The 25677-nt window shown below is 42.8% G+C and overlaps 1 protein-coding gene across 2 annotated transcripts in view; it reads left to right on the top strand.

Moving 5' to 3' along the window:
• The first annotated feature begins 2742 nt into the window (after positions 1-2742).
• adam9 (ADAM metallopeptidase domain 9) overlaps positions 2743-25677 on the top strand; it is a 76389-nt gene continuing 53454 nt past the window's right edge. For both annotated transcript variants that reach the window (XM_037536142.1, XM_017682604.2), the window contains exons 1-3: positions 2743-3175; positions 15422-15522; positions 23597-23655. In XM_037536142.1, coding sequence (XP_037392039.1) covers positions 3094-3175; positions 15422-15522; positions 23597-23655 — 242 coding nt within the window. In that variant the 5' untranslated portion in view covers positions 2743-3093. The remainder of the gene's footprint in view (positions 3176-15421; positions 15523-23596; positions 23656-25677) is intronic.

Raw genomic sequence — 25677 nt, 5'->3', positions numbered from 1 at the left:
GTTCATCACTTCTAGTTTTTTCTCACTAGATAGTTCAAATTAAGTACGTGGTTGAAAGTCTCACGGTATGGACAACTAGGGATAGTATTTTTTTTTATTCTAAATGGAAAAACGCTTAGTTGGACCTACACGTATGCGCAAAAGTTTTTGTTGATATGTATGGTTGTTGACTACCCCCTAGCCTTCCCGAACAAACTTAGAGGAAGCGGCCTTACTAGCCCGAAAGAGTCGTTTTTAACTTCTCGCAGAACTGCTGTAGTTCTTGTGGAAGTTCGTATAAATGTTTTTAAACAGATTACGGTGGGTAACACAACCAAAAGTGCCGGCCTAAAGCTGCGTTAGAGAAGGAAGAGTTTGGCTTATCGCCAAGGGGTGCGTCTCAAATCGGCTTGAGGTTCCCTATTTACTGTCTGATCGGGCCTTAAGGGACACTAGACGAACAGGAACACTAGAGCCGCGTCCAAAACCACATACTACTATACTAAACATAGTACACTAATGAATGGACCTATGCTGGTGGCGTACTATTTTTGCCATACCACGATAGCAAGCAGTTTTGGATGTCCAAAACGATACACTACTATAAGATACTCTAATGTTAATTTTAGGTTGTGTGTTTTTCTGCAGTATTCACAGCGAAGGACTCTTAGGAGGTAGGGAGTGTATGCGTGAGGAAGTAGAATGGGAGATGTGAGCTTGGTAGTGAACATGCTGTCAGAGAAAAGAGTTTTATGTATGGTGCAGCTGGTGAAAAAAAGCACCATGACTTGTGAGGAAGCTGTGTCTCTTTTAAAGCGGTGAAAGCTAAAACTGGTGTCAGAAGTGGGATTTGAACCCGTGCCTCCACGAGACACAGCTTCCACGCAAGTCGTCCTAAAACTAACGTGTAAACATTTAATGAAGATGCTACACTGTACTATACCATACTATACTGTACTATACTATACGATACTATACGTTTTTGTACTAATAAATGCTACTAATGGTGGTGTATATTTAGCATGGTGGTAAGTTGTTTTGGATGCAGCCTTGGACATTTTACACTTGTGAAACAACTGGGTGACATTTGGTATTTGCCCAAAAATTCTTATTTGCACAATTTTAATCTTCCCTCAGCCAAGACGTGTCTGATGACAGAGGTAACACAGTAATTTTAGTTGTGTTAGTAAAGCAGTAATAAACACTAAACTCACACAATGCATGACACAAAAAACAAAGCCAACACATTTTAAGCTAACAGTCGAAGAAAAAAAACAACGACGACGACAAACCTTAAAACTGCTGAAACTCAAGCGCTACAAGATGTTAAAACATTCAACGTGATTGATTAGAAAAGCATGTGCAGTGGCTTTCGTGCCACAGTGTATTAGCACTGTAACAGAGTAATGAGTGTGCGAGATTACCTGGGGTGCTTTTCAGCTACTGTTTGATCAATACTGTGGATTTGGATGCACTGAGCCACAGGTTGCTAATAAGTAGCCCGAGGTCCAGGCCCAGAACCAGACACCGTCCTGTCCGGACCTGGACCTATGACCAATAAACGATTGAGAATTATTTAATTATTTAAAAAACAAAGAGTTTCCGTTTGAATCGGCATAACTTTTCTAGCCTTAGCAGCCCAAGAACTCGCAGACCAGTCGCATGCATGATGAATATCACAAGTGATGCTACTCAGCCAATCAGATCTCAGTTTTAAGAGCTTTTGAACTCCACCTATAGGAGTTTAAAGCGGCGCCTCGTGTTCGTTCATGACGTCAGTGAGTGTGAACAGCCAATGAGCTGCTCTGCGATCGGCACTCAGTAGCAGTAATGCTAGCATCCTGCTGCCTAAAACCCGTTTTCTGTAGAAAAACAGAAACATACAGGTGAGCTTTCTTTTCTTTTTTTAGTGAAATACATCTTTCTACTTTCTAAAATTAAAGGAAAGTTCTGGGCGAGTGATTAGAAGCTATTTTAACTTTTCGTTTTTAGCCGTTTAGCTTCATTCACCTCCGTTCATCCAGGACTTGCTCGCCGGCGGCCTCTGGAGTCATGTTTTTGATATAATGGGGAGATGGAGGCTCCCCTTAAACAAGCTCACAGGGGAGGGGCGAGGCGAGAAGAAAGTGAGCAGCTGGAGAAGAAAATGAGTCAGAGGGAAGCTATTTCACATCGTCACACGTCGTCCTCTGAAAAGAGAAAACTGGCGATAAATATTATCAAAATATTGAATTGTACTTCAGGGGGCAGTCTTGGGCTGGAGGTTAGGGAACCAGCCCTGTGACCAGAAGGTCGCCGGTTCGATCCCCACAACCGACAGCACGTGACTGAGGTATCCTTAAGCAAGACACCCAACCCCCAACTGCTCCCTGGGTGCTGTGGATAGGGCTGCCCACCGCTCCGGGCAAGTGTGCTTACTGCCCCCAAGTGTGTATATGTGCTCACTGGTGTTTCACTTCATGGATGGGTTAAATGCGGAGGTGAAATTTCCCCATTGTGGGGCTAATAAGGCTCACTTAATGTCAATACAACTATTAGGCTGCTTCAATATACCGTATATGGCACTGAATCATAATACAAGTCACACATTATGATGATCTGGACCTTTGTTTTGATTACATTTTCTCCAGCTGGACCTTATTGATCTTAATTCGTTAACAGTCGTGCACTAACCGTCCTGGAACACTTATTTTGGCGCTCTATCTAGGGAGTAGGGCGTAGGGGGTAGGGAGCCAGTTTAAGGTTGTGGAATGAGACGCGACCCGTGTCGCCCTCTGTAGTCAGACTGGGCTTGATAGGGAATTCACGTCCGACTCTCCCGAGTCTCGAAGCTTTCAGCGGGATAAGCCTACAAGCAGCACCATTTCTGAGAGGATTACCTTGAAAATATTCGTCTTGTGGGGCGAACGTGCCTCCGTGGCCGAGCTCTTGTGCGGGGAGGCAGAGCTGAGGGAGCGGTGAGCAGGTAGCCGGAGCTCCGCGCTTATTCCGTAAGAGCGTTATGTGGAGGGCAGCGGGCTCTGTGCCATTGCTCGGAAGGCAACGCCTGGATAAAGAGAAGGAAACAGAAATTTGACTTATTACGCGTCCTCGGCGGATTTTTCGGCAGCAGTGATGTCTGTTACAGGACCTTCTCGTCGCTTTCAAGCTGTCTGTGTCCTGTTTCTGCTCTCCCAGCTCTCGGACTGCGGCGGAGGTCAGTAAACAATAATAATAATAAACCTCTACGCAAAAACACCACGGCCACTTTTACGGTAACCCTTAGTGGCAAAACACGGCCAGAAATCGCTCTAAAATCTCCGAAAACACACCATTTGTACTTTTATTAGCCGGGACTGTCCGCGAGGAGCCACTTTTAATACTATAAAATAAGCTTTAAAGGGGAATTCCACCGCTTTTTCAGAATTTCTGGCTCAGGCACACTCATTCAGGGTGGGTCGGTGTGAGAGTGTTCATTTGTAGAGAAGCTTGCAGGCTTAAATGTCTTTAAAGTGGTGGTGATGGGACCCAGGAGTCATTTTATTTACCCTCCAGAGCCACCAGTGAACCTACACGTGTCTTCTGAGCTTTCATATGTGGTGGTGTTGATGGTAAAAGAGTGGAGAATCTGACCTAGTAGGTTTTCTATGGGGACCATTTTGCCTCTTGACACCCTTCCTGCATCCTTGGGCCATGACTGGATTCAAATAAACTCATTAGAAGACGTTTTAGGCTAAAACCTGAGACAACTTCTGTAGAACAGCGTCTCGGATGCCAGGCGGTGAATTCACAACCGTTTCAGTTTATTAGGTGCTGTGAGGAGCTTTTAGAGGTGGACGTCTGGTTCCTATCACCGCCACTGTGAGCAGTCCTGACTTGATAAGTGTCTCTGGAGCTGAGGATTGCACCCCAAACCACCCCAAACCACCCTGAGTGACTTTGTTGGCATCTCAACCGTTTAATTAGGCAGAAAATTCCAAAGTAGCTGGAGTTTCTCTTTCAGACTGCAGTGATGGCCTCAATAAACACTTCCTTTTTCTGAAAAAAGGGGATTTTCACAAGGATGAAGTTTGTAGGGTTACGGGGTGAATAACACTCATTTTCTCAGCTTAATTTGAATTTCGATTTTGCATTGTCTACAGTATAGTAGACGTCTGCCTGTGAACCTTCACGTGGTCTGGCTGTTGGAATAGTACATGTTTAAGAAGCTTAAGGTGCTCTGTGAAAGCGTATTTGGGATAATGCCAAGTGTCTGCATGGTTAGATGGCACTTCAGGCTGAGGAAACGCGTCCTTTGGATTGATCAGTGTGACTGTCGGAAGATCAGCCTCCAGCATTAGTGGACTAATTGAAAAATCACTTCGTTTCTGGTGTTTTCTGTACGAGTTCTAATGTCCGGCAGCGTTAATAAGGGTCTTTCTCCCCCCAGAAGACAGCACTTGTCCTTGGGGGAGCGCTTGTGTGAGCCTGGTGGTGATCATAGATCAGTGTTTTCATTCGTAGACATCGCAGACCATACGTACAAGGCTGAGCAGAGCAGCCCGACAGTGGTTCCAGCAAAAGTGCTGGTGAATTGATGGATTGACTCAAGTAACAGTGAGAGTAGCTGTCTTAGTACATCCTGCATCTCTCAGCATAGAAACTGGGGTTTGTTAGGCTCGGTTTTAATCTTGTTGGATCTTTTCGGTCTAAAACACAGGGTGATCCAAAAAGATTCATCCGACTTCAAAGCCCCATGTTTTAAAACCGTGAGGCGTTTAGGAACCAATCACAATCCAATTGTAAGAGGAGGTCATAGAGTTTCTGACCGTCACTGGAAGACGGCTCCCTTCAGTCTGAGAGGAGATGAGACCCCTGAGCAGAAAGCGTTCTGCGGTCTCCACTTCAGTAAGAGTGAATCCGTCATAACTGTGCATCGTGATTTTCGTGGTCAGTGAAGCTCCAGCAGCTCAAAGTGTTCATCGTTGGTTCCACAGCACTGGACGATCTCCGAAATCCCACTGAAAGAGCCGTGAGTGCAGCGTCACCCGACACGCTCGATCCGGTATGGGATGAGTTTGACTGTGGTGTTGATGTCGTCCGTACAGCTGGAGGAGGTTCAGACTGAGACCTTGTATTACATAATAAACTTTACGCTCATTTAAACCGTTTACAGTTCACTGCACTGATCTGTGATGATTTACAGGTGAAATAAATCACTTTGAAATCGATGAATCTTTTTGGATCTTCCTGCATTAAATCCATTTTAACATCCAATTTGGCCCCTTTTGAACAAATTCCAGAGAAAATATTTGATATTTTTATTAATATACAATGCCGACGCAGCGCGTCATTTTTCCTTGTCATTTTCATGACCTAAATCATCACATTAGCCAAATCCTAGAATAGTAAACAGGTGGTGGTTGGTTGGTGTAGTGGTTAACACCTCTGCCTTCTACGCTGTAGACTGGGGTTCAATCCCCAACTGGGCAGACACCCTACACTATACCAAGAGTCCTTGGGCAAGACTCCTAACACCACCTTGGCCTGCCTATGTAAAATGATCAAACTGTAAGTCGCTCTGGATAAGAGTGTCTACCAAATGCCACAAATGTAATGTAAATGTAGTAAACAAGTACAAATAAACAAAATACGCAAAAGTAAACAAAAGCTATGATGTTAAATTACAATATATTCAAATAACACCCCCCCAACCTGGGACTCACGGAGCTTTATAACTCTCGTATGTTGCGGCGAGTGCGTGAGGTGGGCCGACCGAGCAGAGACAGAGAACAATGATGAAAGGGGTGTTTGTAGCTAAACTGATAACACGGCTAAAGAGAACTCGTTTCCAGCGCCTCAATCAAACAGAGGAAGCGCAGACATCTGGACCCGAGAGATTCCGGCAGCACGAGAGAAAGAGGAACAATTTCTGTATTAAAGAACTGGCCTTAACCTTCAATCTTGGGTGGTCTCACTCTATTTGGACATCCCGCCAACAGATTGTGTGTAAATGCTAAAGTTAACAACAAACCACCTGTGAATGACCCACCACCCAAATAGCACCTGCTCTGTGAGGGTCCATGGGGGTCCTGACCACTGAAGAACAGGGTAACAGAGTATCAGAGAAACAGATGGACTACAGTCTGTAACTGTAGAACTACAGAGTGCAGCTATACAGTAAGTGGAGCTGATAAAGTGGACAATGAGTGTAGAAACGAGGAGGTGGTCAGAATGTGATGCCTGATCAGTGTAAAACTTTCAGTCTTGTTTGAAGAAGAAAATAGCAAAACAGTGCATCTACAGTGATACAGCCAGAACATCACATCATCTCCAACAGTTATGTGTGTGTGTGTGTGTGTGTGTGGGCTCAGTAGCACAGATACATTTCTGTTCGTGGAGGTGAAAAGTTCCAGTTACTCAGTCACATGTTTGAGTGTTTTGAACTGATGATTTTACTCCTGGACTTTATTTGTGATGACAGGAATCTAGTTTTCACTCCATTTCAGAATGGTATCAGCTGGGGGTGGGCAATATATCGATGTTTTGTCACTATCGCGATAAATTAGGTCACGGTGCGCCTTTCCGAGCCCATCGTGAACATGATCAGTACTTCACCTCTTATTGACCAGGGTATATTATCTGAAGCTACGTGACCAAATCGTAAGGCAAATTATTCAGTAACTGCATTAAATGAATGTAATTATTTATTTATTTATTTATTTTGTAAAAACTCCCCTCAAATGAACAGAACATGTGTTTTATGATCTCCACATATCACTACATGCTTACAATTCACTGCTGAAAGCCAAAAATCTCGGACACTCTTTGTGTTATTTTGTAAAAGTGATGTTTCCACTAATTTTGACCAATATTTGACTACGCACACAATCAACTGCACAAAAAAGTGCATTTTATTCACTTTCCCGCTTTTGTGAGGCTACAGAAACAAATCTTACTCTCTTCCGTAAAGCTAATGTTTATGCATTGGCGTCTGCAGTTACGTACATGAAGCATCTCGACATTTTAGTCATTGGCTTTTCCTTTTTCTGGGTTTAATTTCCTTCCGTTGTGTTGATTCAGCTCCTGAACGGTCATTTCCACGAGCCTGGTGGTCATCATAGATCAATGATTTCATTCGTATAATCTATGGGCCACACTGACGAAAGCTGGGCAGAGCAGCCCAACAGCAGGTCCAGCAGACTACTGCTCTCAGTTTCAAGCTTTGGCATCATACAGGATGATTCAAAAAGATTCATCCGATTTCACCTGTAAATCATCACAGATCAGTGCAGTGAACTGTAAACGGTTTAAATGAGCGTAAAGTTTATTATGTAATACAAGGTCTCAGTCTGAACCTCCTCCAGCTGTACGGACGACATCAACACCACAGTCAAACTCATCCCATACCGGATCGAGCGTGTCGGGTGACGCTGCACTCACGGCTCTTTCAGTGGGATTTCGGAGATCGTCCAGTGCTGTGGAACCAACGATGAACACTTTGAGCTGCTGGAGCTTCACTGACCACGAATATCACGATGCACAGTTATGACGGATTCACTCTTACTGAAGTGGAGACCGCAGAACGCTTTCTGCTCAGGGGTCTCATCTCCTCTCAGACTGAAGGGAGCCGTCTTCCAGTGACGGTCAGAAACTCTATGACCTCCTCTTACAATTGGATTGTGATTGGTTCCTAAACGCCTCATGGTTTAAAAATATGGGGCTTTGAAGTCGGATGAATCTTTTTGGATCACTCTGTATATCTGGAGGCCCATCAATATACTTCTATAAAAGAGCACGTTGTCTTAATGACTTGTCTGGTTAAATTAAAGGGTAAACAAACAAATAAAACGTGAAAATGTGGTACTAAGCATATTTCAGTATTAAAGCTGTAAAGTTAACTTGCCGTCAGCTGCAGTTGCCAGAGACTGCGTCGTCCTCATGCTTGGAGGACAAATCCTGATTGTAATTGCAGGATTAATGTGTAATATCACAGACTGTGGCCACGTCTCTGAGGGAAAGCATGTGCAACAAGCCACAGAAGGAATATTCCTGTTACACCGTGGGGATAAAAGCTTGTATTGTTTTCTTGTCCTTACATCAGCACATAGGCTGAGGGATTAGAGTGAGAGCGTTAATGCCACTGATGCATTTCCATAACATCCGGCTCCCTCTCAGTACAGTGAATTATGTCGTGATGTTGCAAGCAGGGCACTTTTCCCCTCTTTGCTGCTTTCTTTATCCGTTTTCTCAGGACGTTGCTGCTCTGTCGCTCGTATTTAGCCTTAAAATGGTCATGCACGGTGGTCCTTTACACAAACTGACCTCCCCTAAAGAGAAATTCCACATAATTCTCCCAATGTTGGCGTTATTTAGTAGTTCAGATGAAAACAGCAGTAAGATTTCGGAGGGATTTGACGTGAAAAGGTTCATTGTAGATAAAATGACTGATTTCTGTGCAGTGGTGGTGGTGAGGGGAACCAGGGGTCATGCAAACGAAGCCATTTCATTTAAAATAAAAAATGAAATGCTGATAGTGGGGAAGTAATGGTGCATGTTGGCAAAATAAGTTTTCCCGGTTTGCCCTGCGCGTACCTCTCCAGCATGAATGGATGTTAAAAATGCACATATTTTAAGCCATAAACTTCGCAAAACTGACATCAGACAATCTGGCACAGTGCATTTGTAACCATTTCAGGGAATAACTTTCTGTGAGGGATGCTTTAGAGGTGGACGTCTGGTTCCTACATTTATCTAGGACAGAGCATTTGACACCGAGTGAATTACAGCACGGAAAGACTCCCATAAGACGCTTAAGCTACGTTCACATTACCGGGTTGAAGTGGCGCAGATCAGATTTTTTCGCCCTAATGTGACTCAGACCTGATGTTTTTAGGACTGTGTGGACACATCGGATTTTTTTCAAATCCGACTTGAGCCACTTTCATATGTGGTTCTAGATCGGATGCGTATCCGATTCGTGGTCATGTGACGCTCAGATCGGAATTCATGAGCTTCTTCTCCACTGTGCCTGTGCTGTCATTCAGCGTTACCATGGCAACAGCGCCGAACAGATGTTAAAGCCTGTAAACGGTGGAGAAGCAGCTCATCTCACCTTTTTCTCCTTCATCTTGCTCTAATAACGAAGCTGAGAGCTGATCAGAGTCAATGATCTTCTCAGCGAAGCTCGTCCTGCTCGTTAATGATTCAGGCACGTGACGTTACTGAGTAGGAGGAGCTCATGAGGTCATTTCAGGACGCCGGTTCATCACATTGATGATGGATTTGAATCACTGACCTAAACGAGGGTGAACCATCGAGTCGGAGAGATCGGATTTGAGCAGTGAGGCTTGTGATGTGAACGCAGCTGTTTGGGCAGAACGTTTATCCAGCAGTAGAGTCTTCTGTTTATGGTAATGATAGCCTTTCCCATCATGGACCTCCGTGCACTACGTCAGGAGCTCTACAGAGTAAAACAAAGAGAAAGAAAGATGATCGTCAGAAGACGTTATGGGCAAATCCAGGCAGAGCGGTCTTCTCTATGGGTGCGTTCAGACTCGGCAGGTTTGGTTTGATTAAAACGAGCCCTGGTGCGATTGGTCTGTTAGTGCGGTTCAATAGAGCAGGTGAAGACGCTGCCATCTGAACTTTGGTGCACCAAATAAGCAGATGAGACCCCCTGAGCAGGTCGGTCTCAATTCGCTTTACAACAAACTCTGAACATAATACAGACCAAAGACAGTATGAAGGGTCCTCTGATCTCACCATGAGTGTTAACACCTGCATGTGCTTTTCTCTTCATAAGCTCTGAAGCGGTAATTACAGAACAGGTAGTTTGGGTTTTAAAACGAGGCTGAGGTTATTATAAAATACTAGATATGTGCATTTGACCAAACCCATCAGTTATGTTATGTATTATAGGTTTATTATAGGTTAATAGGTTTGTCCATTCTGTAAAAGCCCTGAGTCAGTCGAGTCTATTACAGGCGTTTCACTTTGCTTCGTGTTGAGCAAAAGCCACAGTGACGCAGGGAGCCTCGTGGCTTATTGCTCTGAGACAGATTAAAAGAAGACGTAGATAAAGCCGAGCAGCACAGAGAGCAGTATGATTCAGAAAGTTTAGTGGATATCATCACACGGTTGTTGTGCGTCATAAAATCAGCCCAGTCAGTTGGGACCTTTTCATTTATCAATCAATCAACCTTTATTTTGACTCGGAAGTACATTTGAGGGCAACCCTCATTTTTAATGTAGCCGAGCATTTACAAAAACAAGGGATTGACATGAGAAAGAAAAGAATATCTATATTTAATCAATGAAAAGAAATGTAAAAATAACAGTGAAAAAAAGATAAAAATAGATAAAAAATAAAACTTGAGGTTCAATTGATAAGAGATTAAGATCAGAAGACGATAAGAGATTAATAAAGAACTAAGAGAAGAACTAAAACAAGAAATAAAAGTTAAGAATAAATAGGATGAAATAAAACAGGTACAGGGTCGATATTTAAAGTTTAAAATGACACCAGTGAGTTTTTCCCAGTTCAGTAAAAAGATTTTCCCAGTTCAGTAAAAACTCCTGGTACCTGGCAGCTGATCCAATGACTAGAGCGAGTCTGATAATTACTGTTATTTGTATTCATCGATGAAGTGATCTATTCTGGCAAAGGACCGGAGAGTGTCATAAATAAAAATATGACTTTCATTTTAATCTTCTGCTTTGATGTCAAGTGTCAGCGCACCAGCACCAAACTGCAGGAATTTGTACCATTTTCTGGACCAAGAGAACCGAACTACGAGTACAAATGCGCCCTGAATCAGCTAGAATCAATGATTTGAGATGTTCCCTGATGAAAAAGATCAGCAAAACTCTGGGATCACTAAGTAGGAGTGAGTATTTTGATGATGTTTGATGAAGATAGCGTGATAAATGCCCTGTTCCAAGCGTATTGGGAGTATCGTCGGGACTTAAAGAACTGAATAACTACGTTTCATTACCAAACGAGCAGAATTGATCCTATTTAATTGGACTTAGTGCAGTGTTTGAGAGAAATCATTGTAGGTTTATAATTATTACTACTTCTATAGTATTTTATGTATGCGGCTCTACAGTCTGCCTTGCGTTTATTAAGTCTTTACTAAAGCGTGACCTTGTAATGCATATCGTTCAACGTCAGCGCAGCAGCGTAAAACTTTGGGAGAGTCTGTTCAACATAAATGATGAACTAACCTAACTTTGTGTAAATAGAGCTCAATATAGAAATATGTCCACATACGCAGTCGAGACTGACGCGGCTTTTTTCTGAATTTCTACAAACACCAGTTCATTTTATAGTAAATGAGTTTGGGCTGGTTTATGTTTATGAACAGACGCCTACAGATCAACATAGTAAAGGAGCTCATCTGTGATCCTGAGTTTAAAGCCAGTTTTTATTCAACTTAAACTTGGAACTAAGTTGTAAATAAATCTGAAACTGAAACTTTGCTTGTGTGTAAAAAGTGATTTCAGAGCCACTCGGTTCTCCCTGATGGAAACTGTTTACCTTCAGTGTTTTGTGCTTCTGATCATTTTAATAGACGTCAGCGTCACTAATTAATGACGTTCTATTAAAAGACTGGTTTACCAAGAGAGACGCTGGAGGACTTTCACCTGAAATGAGTTCATGAAGCCAGTCTGGTTATAAAAATGATAACAGGACATCAGAGCCAGAATTACTCTTTTAGTACTTTTACTTTATACTTAAGTACATTTGAAGGGAAATACTTTAGTACTTTTACTCAAGTGGAGGTCTAAAGGGAGGAACTTCTACTTTTACTGGAGGAATATTTTACCTTGGGTGTCTCTACTTTAACTCCAGTACATGGTTTGTGTTCTTCATCCACTGCTGTGTAAAATATATGGAGATGATTGCAGTGAGGTGGAATGTAAGCTTTGCAAGTGACACTTTACTTGAAGCCCAACTTCAGATATGATGCAGGTCTCTGTGATGCGCTTAAAGTGGAAGTGAAGTGCAGCTTGTCATGCTAAACTCTAACTAGTTGAGCTTAAGAACTGTAACAGAAACGTCCCGAATAACATGCGTAGCAAGATGAAAGCTTCTGCTTAATGGCATTTAAGAGTATCTGAGATCCAGGCGTGCCAGACTTGAGCTGGAAACTTTTGGAGCAAGGAAGCTCTTCAGGGAAAATTTGCTTTTGAAGTTTAGAAATCATTCTGTGGTGTTAGGAATCCCATTATAATGCGTTCTGTGTTGTTATTCTGGCAGAGATATGAAATCCATGTCCTGCGTTTTCGTGTATTTAATTTTTTCCCTTGAGGCCCACTTATAACAGTTGTGCCGTTTTATATACAAAAACCAGTTAGAATTCATTTTGTATGACCATTTATCCCACATCTCTATCCCTTAGAGGTGAACAGGCTGTCTTTGTTACTGTGCCCCTAAAACTGGTATATGTAAATGCCCTCTTTTAATCAACAAGCAGTCCAGGCTGAAACACTCCTTGTAACTTCAGTGTGACTGAAAGTGCTGAGGAGCATAACAAATTCAAAATCGGCTGTTTTGCAGCTTTGTTTTGAGTACATGGACTGAATTTAGGAATTTATTGATGTTTATGTACAACATAAAAGAGAGAGGGAGAGAGAGAAGGAGGGAGAGAGAGAGAAGGAGGAAGCGTGCGAGAGGGAGGGAGTGCGAGAGAGAGAGAAGGAGGGAGCGTGAGGGAGAGAGAGGAAGTGTGAGAGAGAGAGGGAGAGAGAGAAGGAGGGAGAGAGAGAGAAGGAGGAAGCGTGCAAGAGAAAGGGAGGGAGTGCGAGAGAGAGAGAAGGAGGGAGCGTGAGGGAGAGAGAGGAAGTGTGAGAGAGAGAAGGATGAAGAGAGCGAGAGAGAGAGAGAGAAGGAGGGAGCGAGAGAGAGAGAGAGAGAGAGAGAGAGAAGGATGGAGCGAGAGAGAAGGAGGAAGCGTGAGAGAGAGAAGGAGAAGGAGGAAGCATGAGGGAGAGAGAGAGAGAAGGAGGGATGGAGAGAGAAGGAGGAAGCGTGAGAGAGAGAGAGAAGGATGGAGCGAGAGAGAGAGAGAGAAGGATGGAGCGAGAGAGAAGGAGGAAGCGTGAGAGAGAGAAGGAGAAGGAGGAAGCATGAGGGAGAGAGAGAGAGAAGGAGGGATGGAGAGAGAAGGAGGAAGCGTGAGAGAGAGAGAGAGAAGGATGGAGCGAGAGAGAAGGAGGGATGGAGAGAGAAGGAGGGAGCGTGTGTGAGAGAGAGAGGGAGAGAGAGAAGGAGGGAGAGAGAGAAGGAGGAAGCGTGCAAGAGAGAGGGAGGGAGTGCGAGAGAGAGAGAAGGAGGGAGCGTGAGGAAGTGTGAGAGAGAGAGAAGGATGAAGAGAGCGAGAGAGAGAGAGAGAGAGAGAGAGAGAGAAGGAGGGAGAGAGAGAGAGAGAGAGAAGGAGGAAGCGTGAGAGAGAGAAGGAGGAAGCGTGAGAGAGAGAAGGAGAAGGAGGAAGCATGAGGGAGAGAGAGAGAGAGAGAGAGAAGGAGGGATGCAGAGAGAAGGAGGAAGCGTGAGAGAGAGAGAGAAGGATGGAGCGAGAGAGAAGGAGGGATGGAGAGAGAAGGAGGAAGCATGAGAGAGAGAAGGAGGAAGCGTGAGGGAGAGAGAGAGAGAAGGAGGGATGGAGAGAGTAGGAGGAAGCGTGAGAGAGAGAGAGAGAAGGATGGAGCGAGAGAGAAGGAGGGATGGAGAGAGAAGGAGGAAGCGTGAGGGAGAGAGAGAGCGAGAAGGAGGAAGCGTGAGGGAGAGAGAGAAGGAGGGATGGGGGAGAGAGTGAATTGAAGTGTGTGTGTGTGTGTGTGTGTTGTAAATATTGTCTTTATTGAGTTTTTACAAATTTGATGATGTCATTACAGTTATGGCCAAAAACACTGAGGATCAATCGGATGTTTCCCGTCTAGAATGCGTGTCAGTTAACTTACGAGTGCTGCTTCCAGTAACAAGACTGTCAGGGAAAATACCCAAAATAGGAAGTTCAGGTGGAAAACGGATTGCCACATTTCTTTCCAGAACCTCTGGGCTACACAGCAACTCCACATGCAACAGTGTTCCTTTTACGAGTGAACGTTTCAGGCATGAATCAGGAATGTTGCCATTAAATGTATTCAGTTTTACTGGGGTGATGTTTGTTCTCATAATCCAGTTGCATTGTAATAGCTTTAGCTGATATTGATGGATCTTGTCTGAGCATCCATACGTATATTCTTCCAGGTCTCTACTGAAATATCGGAATCGGAGGATTCTCCGGAGTTTGACATTAGCGTGTTATAAAATGATGACACCAGTCGTTTAGACAGGGGAGATTTTGGAATTCCTCTAGCAGGCGTTTGAAACCTTTGAGCCTTGGTGGGACAAGATGAAGCTTCTAAGTTGCAGGTATTTTATAAAGCGCTTTTTTTGGAATGCCGAACTCGGTCGAGATCCCTGAGAAGGACATTAGCACGTTATCTTTGTATAGATCGTGGATTTTTTTGCGCCCCGTTTTCATACCAAATTTTAAATCCTAAATCCAACCTAGCGAGCTTACATTTTTCATTTCTCCAGTTTGGCGTGAAACCAGAGAGAGCAGTGGTTATGTCTTCATATATCCTTGTGTGTTCTGCCTTATCTCGCCTTTGCCCCATCCAGGAAACCAGCCCAGCCCATCCCAGCTCATCCGAATGCTGACTAATGTCTCTGTCTCAGCGGAGCGAGAGGAATGAATAGTGGCAGAACTGAGTGAAACTTTTATTTGAACTTTTATTGCGCAGTCTTACTGAGGCAGCATTGCTCCCAGTCATTTCCTCAGCATTCCTCAGTGTTGATAGTGCATTATTTGAAATGAACCTACTGCGTGACGTGGAATTCAGCAGATTTTTCTGTGTAATTACATCGGTTAGATAAACAGAATCTTTCAGGGTGGTTTGATGTGAATTGGTTAATTGTATGGAAACTTACAGGCTCAGATCTCTTCACAGTGCTGGTGATGGGAACCAGGGGTCACGATGTCTACAACACAAATGTAGACAGTTTATTTACTGTCCAGAACCACCAGTGAAGTGAGGCATTAAATCTTCAGACGTCTGGTTCCTATCACCAACACTGTGAACAGTTCTGACTCTGTAAGTTTCTCTAGAACAGAGCGTTTCACACCAAACCACCCTGAACGACTTCTTTACAACTAATTAAAGACTTCTTTAAAACTAATTAATTATGCAGAAATGTAATAAAAATCAGTGAAGGGGTAAAAAAAAAAAAAAAAATATATATATATATATATATATATATATATATATATATATATATATATATATATATATATATATATATATATGTATATATGTGTGTGTGTGTGTGTGTGTGTGTGTATAGTGCACTTTTGCTTGTCCACATAAACATCAATATTCTTAAAACCTTATATTGATAATTATAATATGTGTTTTTTTTGCTTTCCTGCAGGCTCAGCCACTCAAACGTCTCAGTTCTCCTCGTATGAAGTGAGCATACCGAAACGTATCAGCAGACAGAGGAGAGAGCAGGACCCCGCAGCGGCCGACAAGGTAATGCGTCACGATGCACACGTTTAACGTTCCATTATTCACAATTCATGAAATCCGACTACATGTGAAAAGAGTCCAACGCTGCAGTTCCGTTCAGTAGTTCCATTAGTTCATGGATAAAGAATGTATCATCTGTTCCTAAGCTGTTTCAGCTCAGCAACCACACATGGAACCACTTGTTGTATTATAACTTTTATTACATTAAATACCATATTAATTTCTACAGTGTACAGATATTTTAATACATGTTTACTGTGTTTTGGTAATGACACATTTATAAAACTGTAAATAATATATATTTTATCTAATATAATGATCAACCTACGTAAGTTTGTCAAATTGTTTTCCCTAAAACTGATCACCATTCCCTGCATGCTGGGTGTTAAAGGGGAATGCCACCAAAATCTTTAAAAATTTCTGCTCATTTGAACCATTAAGATGTGAACGGGCGTTAAGAATGGCTTCAAGTGAAAGCCTCTGTTCTAGAGAATGTTGCTCAGTCAGAGTTGTTCACAGTGGCGCTGATAGGAACCAGACATCCAAACCATGTAATGTACCTATAAGCACCCTCACATGAAGTGTTTATGCATATGCTGCCGGAGAGATTGTTTTACGATAGATTTGCAATACATTTTTGCCCTAAAACTACCAAATAATCATTGCAAAAGCAAATTGATTGTGATTGTGTGTTAAAATGTGCACAAGTATGTTCACTATAGAGAATGTGTTCACTCATTATCACTTAGAAAATCAATAAAATGTGACCGGGGTGCCCAAACTTTTGCACACACCTGTATATAAATTATATTCTGATTGGCTACGCTGTGTTTCATTCAAAAAGCTTCCGAGCTGGGCAGGGCTAAACTGCTATAGGTCAAGTGGGTGTGTGTATATGTACAACCCCAATTCCAGTGAAGTTGGGACGTTGTGTAAAACATAAATAAAAACAGAATACGATGATTTGCAAATCCTTTTCAACCTACATTCAATTGAATACACTACAAAGACAAGATATTTAATGTTCAAATGGATAAACTTTATTGTCTTTTGCAAATATTCACTCATTTTGAATTTGATCCCTGCAACAAGTTCCAAAGAAGTTGGGACAGGGGCAACAAAAGACTGGGAAAGTTGAGGAATGCTCAAAAAACACCTGTTTGGAACATTCCACAGGTGAACAGGTTAATTGGAAACAGGTGAGTGTCATGATTGGGTATAAAGGGAGCCTCCCTGAAAGGCTCAGTCGTTCACAAGCAAGGACGGGCGAGGTTCACCACTTTGTGAACAACTGCGTGAGCAGATAGTCCAACAGTTTAAGAACAACGTTTCTCAGCATGCAACTGCAAGGAATTTAGGGATTTCATCATCTACAGTCCATAATATCATCAAAAGATTCAGAGAATCTGGAGAAGTCTCTGACCTTCGACCCTTCAGGCGGCACTGCATTAAAACCCACATCATTCTGTAACGGATATTCCCACATGGGCTCAGGAACACTTCAGAAAACCACTGTCAGTGAACTCAGTTCGTCGCTCCATCTACAAGTGCAAGTTAAAACTCTGCCATGCAAAGCGAAGCCAGATATCAACACCACCCAGAAACGCCGCCGACTTCTCTGGCCCGAGCTCATCTGAGATGGACTGACGCAAAGTAGAAAAGTGTCCTGTGGTCTGTCGAGTCCACACTTCACACTGTTCACACTTTTTGGAAATCATGGACGTCGTGTCCTCCGGGCCAAAGAGGAAAAGGACTGTCTGGATTATCAGCGCAAAGTTCAAAAGCCAGCATCTCTGATGGTGTGGGGGGGTGTTAGTGCCCATGGCAGGGGTAACTGGCACATCTGTGAAGGCACCATTAATGCTGAAAGGTACATACAGGTTTTGGAGCAACATCTGCTGCCGTCCAAACAACGTCTTTTTCAGGGACGTCCTGCTTATTTCAGCAAGACAGTGCCAAGCCACACGGTGTGGTCTTCAGCTGCTGTAGCCCATCTTCTTCAGGGTTCAACGTGTTGTGGGTTCAGAGATGGTTTTCTGCATTCCTTGGTTGTAACAAGTGGTTATTTGAGTTCCTGCTGCCTTTCTATCATCTGGAACCAGTCTGCCCATTCTCCTCTGACCTCTCACATCAACCAGGCATGTTCGTCCACACAACTGACCGCTCACTGGATATTTCCTCTTTTTCGGACCGTTCTCTGTGAACCCTAGAGATGTTTGTGCGTGAAAATCCCAGTAGATCAGCAGTTTCTGAAATACTCAGACCAGCCCGCCTGGCACCAACAACCACGCCACGTTCAAAGCCCCTTAAATCCCCTTTCTTCCCCGTTCTGATGCTCGGTCTGCACTTCAGCAAGTCGTCTTGACCACCTCTACATGCCTAAATGCATTGAGTTGCAGCCACGTGATTGGCTAATTAGCTATTTGTGTTAAGAAGATATTGAATTGGCCAGTGAGTTTATGTATGTGTGTGTGTGTGTGTGTGTGTGTGTGTGTGTGTGTGTGTGTGTGTGTGTGTAGATGATCACAAAAGCAGTGAATCCATAATTTGCAGCTTATTTTCTGTAGATGGACGTACGGACCAGAGAACGTTTTCCGTGATACGGGCCCTTTAAAAACACTTTCAGGCTAACCTCAAACTCCATAAATGCTTCTTGACTCCATCCTTCTCGTCCACGCTCAGCCCTCTTTTTCAAGACCCTCTCTTTCTTCCTCTTCCTGCCACTCATGACCCATCCCTCGCTCTCGCACATCCATCCTTCCTCCCTCGTTCCCTCACTCTCCAGTGGTGAAGGTAAGATAATGCTACAGGAACCATCTGCCTCGCCCAGATGCCCAGCCAGCAGGAGCATCCTTAATAAAAGTCTGTTTGTGCCAGAGCCGTGCTGGGCGTGAGCACCCCGCGCCGCACAGAGACACAGACCATCAGCCCAGTCCAAACACACTCTCTCACTTACAGCAGCTTTCACCTCTGTGTCATTGAGGAGCAAAAGTTGGTCCACATTGCACAAAACAGACTTTAGCAAAAGTATAGAGAGACAACTAGTCAAACAAATGGAATAATCTAATGTGAAGCTGGAATATTTAAAGGGAATTTCCCAAAATGTTTCAATATTTCTGCATAATTAATTTGCTAAGATGTAAACAAAGTCATACAGAATGGTTTTATGTGGGTTCACTTACTGAATCTGGTGTCTTTACAGTGGTGCTGATAGGAACCAGGGGTCTTAATGTCTACAACACAAATATAGCCATTTTATTTACTGTCCAAAACTTCTTCTGATGTGTTCTATGTAATGATGATGATGGCAAAATAATGATAAATCTGAAAAATAGTTTTCTTTTGGGACTATTTTGCCTTCGAGCATCCTGCATGTACCCCTTTACCATGAATAACTTAACGTAGACATTATCATGACAGTGAACGTCACTCGAGTTAAGTCAGAGTGAGATGAGCAGCAGTGAGCAGTGCTTGTGTTTTTAAGCACTTTAAAATAACATCAGACTCAGGAAAGCATCCTTCACATGTCCTTATTAAAGAAGGCTGAGAGGAAGACGTCGTTTTCTGAGACACATAAGCTGGACGTCCGTCCCACCGCCATCTTTTAAAGATCAGAGCATGAACTTCGTCTCCTCTGCAGACCAGTTTCTGCTCTCACTATGACGCGACAGGCAGAACGGACTTAAACTTTCCGATAGGGCATGTAATCGGATACAGGCGTTTACACTGATATTAGTCTTCTGTTTAATGGATTATTTACAGGATTACCCACCTCGGTCAGTCGGATAGAAATGATTTGGCTTCAATTGAACTAGACACTTCCAGTTGAGTTGTATAGATGGATGTATTCTATTCCAATTAAGCTATTAGTTGGATTATTAATGAATTATAGGGCTGCATGTAAATGCGGCTACTGATGGAAAAGCACACGTTTTTATGAAGAAAGCTGCCGTTGAGGGCCCCCCGTTTCTCCCCTCATTGCTCACTAGCATCGCAATCCAGAGTCACTACATTTCACACACAGACAGCCAATGATGTCCTAGTTCATCTGATTACAGGGAAAATTATTTATTTTATATATTAATTAAAATATATTCCTGTAGAGGGCGCATGCCAAAATCTAACCACTCTGAACGACTTTGTTTGCAGCTTAATCGTTTAATTATGTATGATTATGTATAGTTTTCCCCTCTCGAACAGAAGGCCATGGTTGCCATGCAACACAGTGGTCATTAATACTGAACTCAGTTATTGTGTGACGACATATCATGGCCTCAAATGAGGTTCAGCCAATCCATGCAATCCGTAAAAGATGGTTGTTCTGGGGTTCTTTAGCAAAGAAAATGGTGTTATACAGAATCATGACCACTCAAAGAACCCTTTGCATGATTAAAAGCGTTCTTTGCATCGTAAAAGTGGTCTTCAGATTGATGGAGAACATGCTGTAGATGGTTCTATACAGAAGGGTTCTTCTGTTACAAGCTTGACATCTTAACAGTAGGAGGACCCTTTTCAAAAAGGTTCCATATATCTGCTGAAGAACCATCTTTTTTAAGAGTGTAGGTAAGATGCATAACTCCACTGCTAGTTCCAGTTTTTTTTTGTTTTTTTTTTAATTTTTAAGAAAGCGTCACCCACCTTATTCACCTGTAACCTAGCAACCGCCACAGGCACTGTATATAGACTATACAATGGAGCGGTTCTTTTTGGGGAGACTTGAAAGTGCTTCACCTTAAATCAACTTCCCTTGTAATCAGTACCGTCTTAGTGTCAAACGCTGCTAATAAATATCAGTAATTACACTGGTGTAATTACAGTAATGCGCTTGGGGTGATGCTGTTCTGTGGAACATCGGCGCTGGAGTGATCTACTCTGCTGTCCTTGAAACATCTTACTCGGCATCCAAGGATACACACAGATGCGGATTTGCTTGAACCTTCGGTTAAAAGCAGATCATCCATCATCTGCCACAGGCTTTCATTAGAGCTTGCTGGCCGTGTGGATGCTGTTATTTAGTTAGCTGGTTTTGCCTGATGTGACGTGTCTGAGATGAGTTCCCGCTGCGCTTGCTTTAATCTGAAAACGGCTTCTCTCTGCTCACAACAGCGCTCTAATGCAGTGAGTGGTCAAAGGGTCAGACTGTTACAGCAAGAAAAGGAAAACAGGAATAGAACCGTGTGTGTGTGTGTGTGTGTGTGTATGATTTTTCTTGAGTACCTTTTAATACATATTTGTCCATCTGACTCATGCTGTCCATTTTGTAAAGTGCTTTTAAAAAAGCTCCTTGTTTCCTTATTTTTACCGAAAAAATAAAACCATTTCTACATGTAGGTGCTTATACATATTATCATATTACGTATAGATAAAAACATAGTAAAATATGGAGACTATTATTATTATCATTACATTTATATACTTACGTATATATAAGACGTATGGACCATAACATTCACCCACTGAGCTTATTTCTATACTCATTGTCCACTTTATCAGCTCCACTTACTGTATAGCTGCACTCTGTAGTTCTACAGTTACAGACTGTAGTCCATCTGTTTCTCTGATACTCTGTTACCCTGTTCTTCAGTGGTCAGGACCTCCATGGACCCTCACAGAGCAGGTACTGTTTGGGTGGTGGGTCATTCTCAGCACTGCAGTAACACTGACATGGTGGTGGTGTGTTAGTGTGTGTTGTGCTGGTCTGAGTGGATCAGACACAGCAGTGCTGCTGGAGTTTTTAAACACCTCAGTGTCACGGCTGGACTGAGAACAGTCCACCAACCAAAAACATCCAGCCAACAGTCCTGTGGGCAGCGTCCTGTGACTTTACATCTACAAGGTGGACCGACAAGGTAGGAGTGTCTAATAGAGTGGACAGTGAATGGACACAGTGTTTAAAAACTCCAGCATCACTACTGTGTCTGATCCACTTGTACCAGCACAACACACACTAACACACCACCACCACATCAGTGTCACTGCAGTGCTGAGAATGATCCACCACCCAAATAGTACCTGCTCTGTGAGGGTCCATGGGGGTCCTGACCACTGAAGAACAGGGTAACAAAGTATCAGAGAAACAGATGGACTACAGTCTGTAACTGTAGAACTAGAAAATGCTCAACAGTCCAAATAGAGGTGGTGTTCCTAATAAAATGCTGTGTGTGTGTGTGTGTGTGTGTGTGTGTGCGTGTGCGTGTGTGTAGATTATGTTGTTCTGTTGAGTATTTATATTTTTCCTGTGGGAGTCGAGGCTCTGCAGTCCACTGAACCGCTTGTGTTTTTGTGTTTTATATACATAATTGGAGCCACACCAGTTGATGCAGATCTCCAGTCACTGGAATTGATTTTGTAACCATAGCAACCAGCGTTTTAGTGCAGCCGTCATCACAGGGCTGCTGTGTAAAGGCCAGGGCCGGCAGGAATCGAGCTGCTGGGATTACAGGGAAAGCTTGCACTTCTGCATCTGTATCTCTGCATCTGATCTCGAGAGCCCACTTACTTTGCTCATGTGTGTAAAGAGAAACAGTCCGTTGACTGAAGTAGCAACATAGAAGAAGGTAAAAACGGCAGAACTCTAGAAGGTCAAGGCTTTGGAGAATCATGTACAGATACATGAGAAAAGTACTTAAGTACAGTAACACATTACATTTACTTCATTACTTTCCACCACTGCTAGTTACTAATGATCTGAGACTTCTGGTCGACTCCTATCGCTGCCACATTTGACATAAATAAGACCAGTAATACTATCTTAAAGCCTATTCTGGTACATACTGGTAGCCAGTGTAAGGATTTGAGAATGACAGTGATGTGCTCCCTTCTTTTACTCCTGGTAAGAACTCTGGCAGCTGCATTTTGAATCATCTGAAACTGTTTGTCTTTTTCTTGGGCTCCAGTTAGGAGACCATTACAGTGATCAATCCTGCTAGAAATAAAGGTGTGGATGAGTTTCTCCAGGTCTGCTTTAGTCAGAAAATCTCTGATTTTGCTGATGTTCTTGAGGTGATAAAAGTCTGATGAGCTTTTTCACGACTGCTGAAGCTAAGATCAGAGTCCATTATTATCCATTTATGTATTCAACTGCAGAAACTTTTGTCCTATCCAGTTAGTGATGAGGTCAAGGCACTTACAGGAAGAATCTTGGGGACCATAGTTGTTTGGGGAGAGGGCCAAGTAGATCTGAGTATCATCTGCATAACTGTGGTAAGATACCCTGTAGTCTTGTAGTAAATGACCGAGAGGCAAAATGTATAATTTAAATAATAGTGGCCCAACAGTTTAACCCTGAGGGACGCCACAGGTCACTGGCACTCTCTCAGACACAATTATTTTCAGTTTCCACAAAGTAGTTCTTCCCTTGTCAGTATGAATTGAACCATTATAGGGCAGTTCCTGAGAGCCCAACCCTGTTCTCAAGTCTATCTATGAGAATTTTATGGTTAGTGGTATCAAAAGTCAGTATAGATGGCTTGATACTGATACTGAAACCTTGAATGTCGGCCAGTATTAATTCTGAGCTAATATTTCTTTGTGACATTCTACTAAGCTTTAAAATGAACGATGTTTAATTGAATCACTGTTAACCTCACATGAACAACAACACCACTATCAATATTACATTACCAAGTGGTAATTCAGGATATATTTGTTAAAGGATTTAATCACCATTTCTTTTTTAACTTCAGCATTTTCTAATGATCTTGATTTCTGGTTTCTGTTTTAACATAATACTGTGTTCGAGGAAATGAGTGTTGTTAAAAGTTGCATAATTTTGTTTTATTAGCAACACATTCAATTCAATTCATTGATCAACATTGAATTGTGTGCAGTTAAATCAAAACTAACAGTTTTATTACAGAAATTATATTCACTTTAAAATTAACAAATGTTAAACCACTGCTGAAAAATCCTACAAACATTTGCTGTCTGTTTTTCAGTAGACTAAACACACATCAAAATAAGCCTGGTGTAAGGAGATGGGTATCAGAGAGGGGCATGTTTCCTGTCTCGACATGTTCAGGCTACCAGTAAACAGAGACTGGACTGACTGTGTGGTTCTGTCTTTGTGTTTTTAAAGGTGTCATATGTCCTCCCAGTCCAGGGGAAAGAACATGTCGTCGTCCTGGAGAAGAATGAGTGAGTATTATTTTATATCTCTGTGTTTCTTTGCTGTGCACACTTTCATACAAACACCATTCAATTAGTGGCTTTTGCATTGTTATTCAATCCAGTCTCTACATACACTATATTTCCAAAAGTATTCGCTCGTCTGCCTTCACACACATATGAAATTGAGTGACATACCATTCTTAGTCCATAGGGTTTAATATGATGTTGGCCCACCCTTTGTAGCTATAACAGCTTCAACTCTTCTGGGAAGGCTTTCCACAAGGGTTAGGAGTGTGTTTATGGGAATTTTTGACCGTTCTTCCAGAAGCACATTTGTGAGGTCAGACACTGATGTTGGACCAGAAGGCCTGGCTCACAGTCTCCACTCTAATTCATCCCAAAGGTGTTCTATCGGGTTGAGGTCAGGACTCTGTGCAGGCCAGTCATGTTCTTCCACACCAAACTCGCTCATCAATGTCTTTATGGACCTGCTTTGTGCATTGGTGCACAGTCATGTTAGAACAGGAAGGGGCCGTCCCCAAACTGTTCCCACACAGTTGGGAGCATGAAAATGTAGCATTGAGTTCCTTTCACTGGAACTAACTAACCCCAACTCCTGAAAAACAACCCCACACCATGATCCCCCCTCCGCCAAACTTTAAACTTGGCACAATGCAGACAGACAAGTACCGTCTCCTGGCAACCGCCAAACCCAGACTCATCCATCGGATAGCCAGATGGAGAAGCGTGATTGGTCACTCCAGTGAACACGTCTCCATTGCTCTAGAGTCCAGTGGCGGCGCTTTACACCACTGCATTCCACGCTTTGCATTGCGCTTGGTGATGTAAGGCTTGGATGCAGCTGCTCGGCCATGGACGCTCTCTACGCTGTTCTTGAGCTGATCTGAAGGCCACATGAAGTTTGGAGGTCTGTAGTGATTGACTCTGCAGAAAGTTGGTGACCTCTATGCCCCTCAGCATCCGCTGACCCCACTCTGTCATTTTACGTGGCCGACCACTTCGTGGCTGAGTTGCTGTCGTTCCCAATCACTTCCACTTTGTTATAATCCCACTGACAGTTGACTGTGGAATATTTAGTAGTGAGGAAATTTCAAGACTGGACAACTGCACAGGTGGCATCTGATCACAGTACCACGCTGGAACTCACTGAGCTCCTGAGAGCGACCCATTCTTTCACTAATGTCTGTAGAAGCCTTCTGCAGGCCGAGGGGCTCGGCTTTATACACCTGTGGCCATGGAGGTGATTGGAACACCTGAATTCAGTGGTTTGGATGGGTGACTGAATACTTTTGACAATATTGTGTATTTGTGTTGAACTGCCACCATATCTGTGTCGGTTCTGATACTAGCACTTAAATACAGCATTGGCAGTGGAGAACTCCGATACCATTACATGATTTCTTGAGCACCCACATGCTGCTGAGTGCCAGTATATTCTGAGACCCTTATTAGTCCCACAACGGGGAAATTTCACCTCCACATTTAACCCATCCGTGAAGTGAAACAAGAAACATGTAGGTAGTGTGGAAATATTTCATGTCTGAGACTAGCAGTAGTGAAAATGCTCATTGCCAAATTTGTAATAGATTGATAAATATTTTGTATTAAATATTTTGAGAATAGCCAGTGCGAAAGAGAATAGCAGCTTTTCGTAGCTCTGAAACCATGATTGAATCTGAAATGAAGGTCTGTATGTTTTGTTTCTGATACACAACACTGCTTTTAATAAAATAAAATGTTTAAAAAGTGGATTGGTATACATATAAAGATTTATAGGCATCTATCCTGTGGTTAGGTTACAGGTGGTCAAGTTATCCGTAGTGCTATCACAATCATGCAACTTTAGCGTATGAATTCAGCTCATGAATTATGAAGACTGTCATATAAATAACGGCATTTAACGATTTAGTTGTCTTGTCTTGTTCATGATATGCATTTATTATAGTACAAGCCAAAAATTCATCCTGGCTGTGTTTACTGTCCACACATTCATCCACACAAACACTGTCCTTCACTGAAGGGGTTATG

This window comes from Pygocentrus nattereri, chromosome 29 (genome assembly GCF_015220715.1).
Source record: "Pygocentrus nattereri isolate fPygNat1 chromosome 29, fPygNat1.pri, whole genome shotgun sequence".
Classification (NCBI taxonomy): Eukaryota; Metazoa; Chordata; class Actinopteri; order Characiformes; family Serrasalmidae; genus Pygocentrus; species Pygocentrus nattereri.
This window is presented reverse-complemented; position numbering and strand designations above follow the sequence as displayed.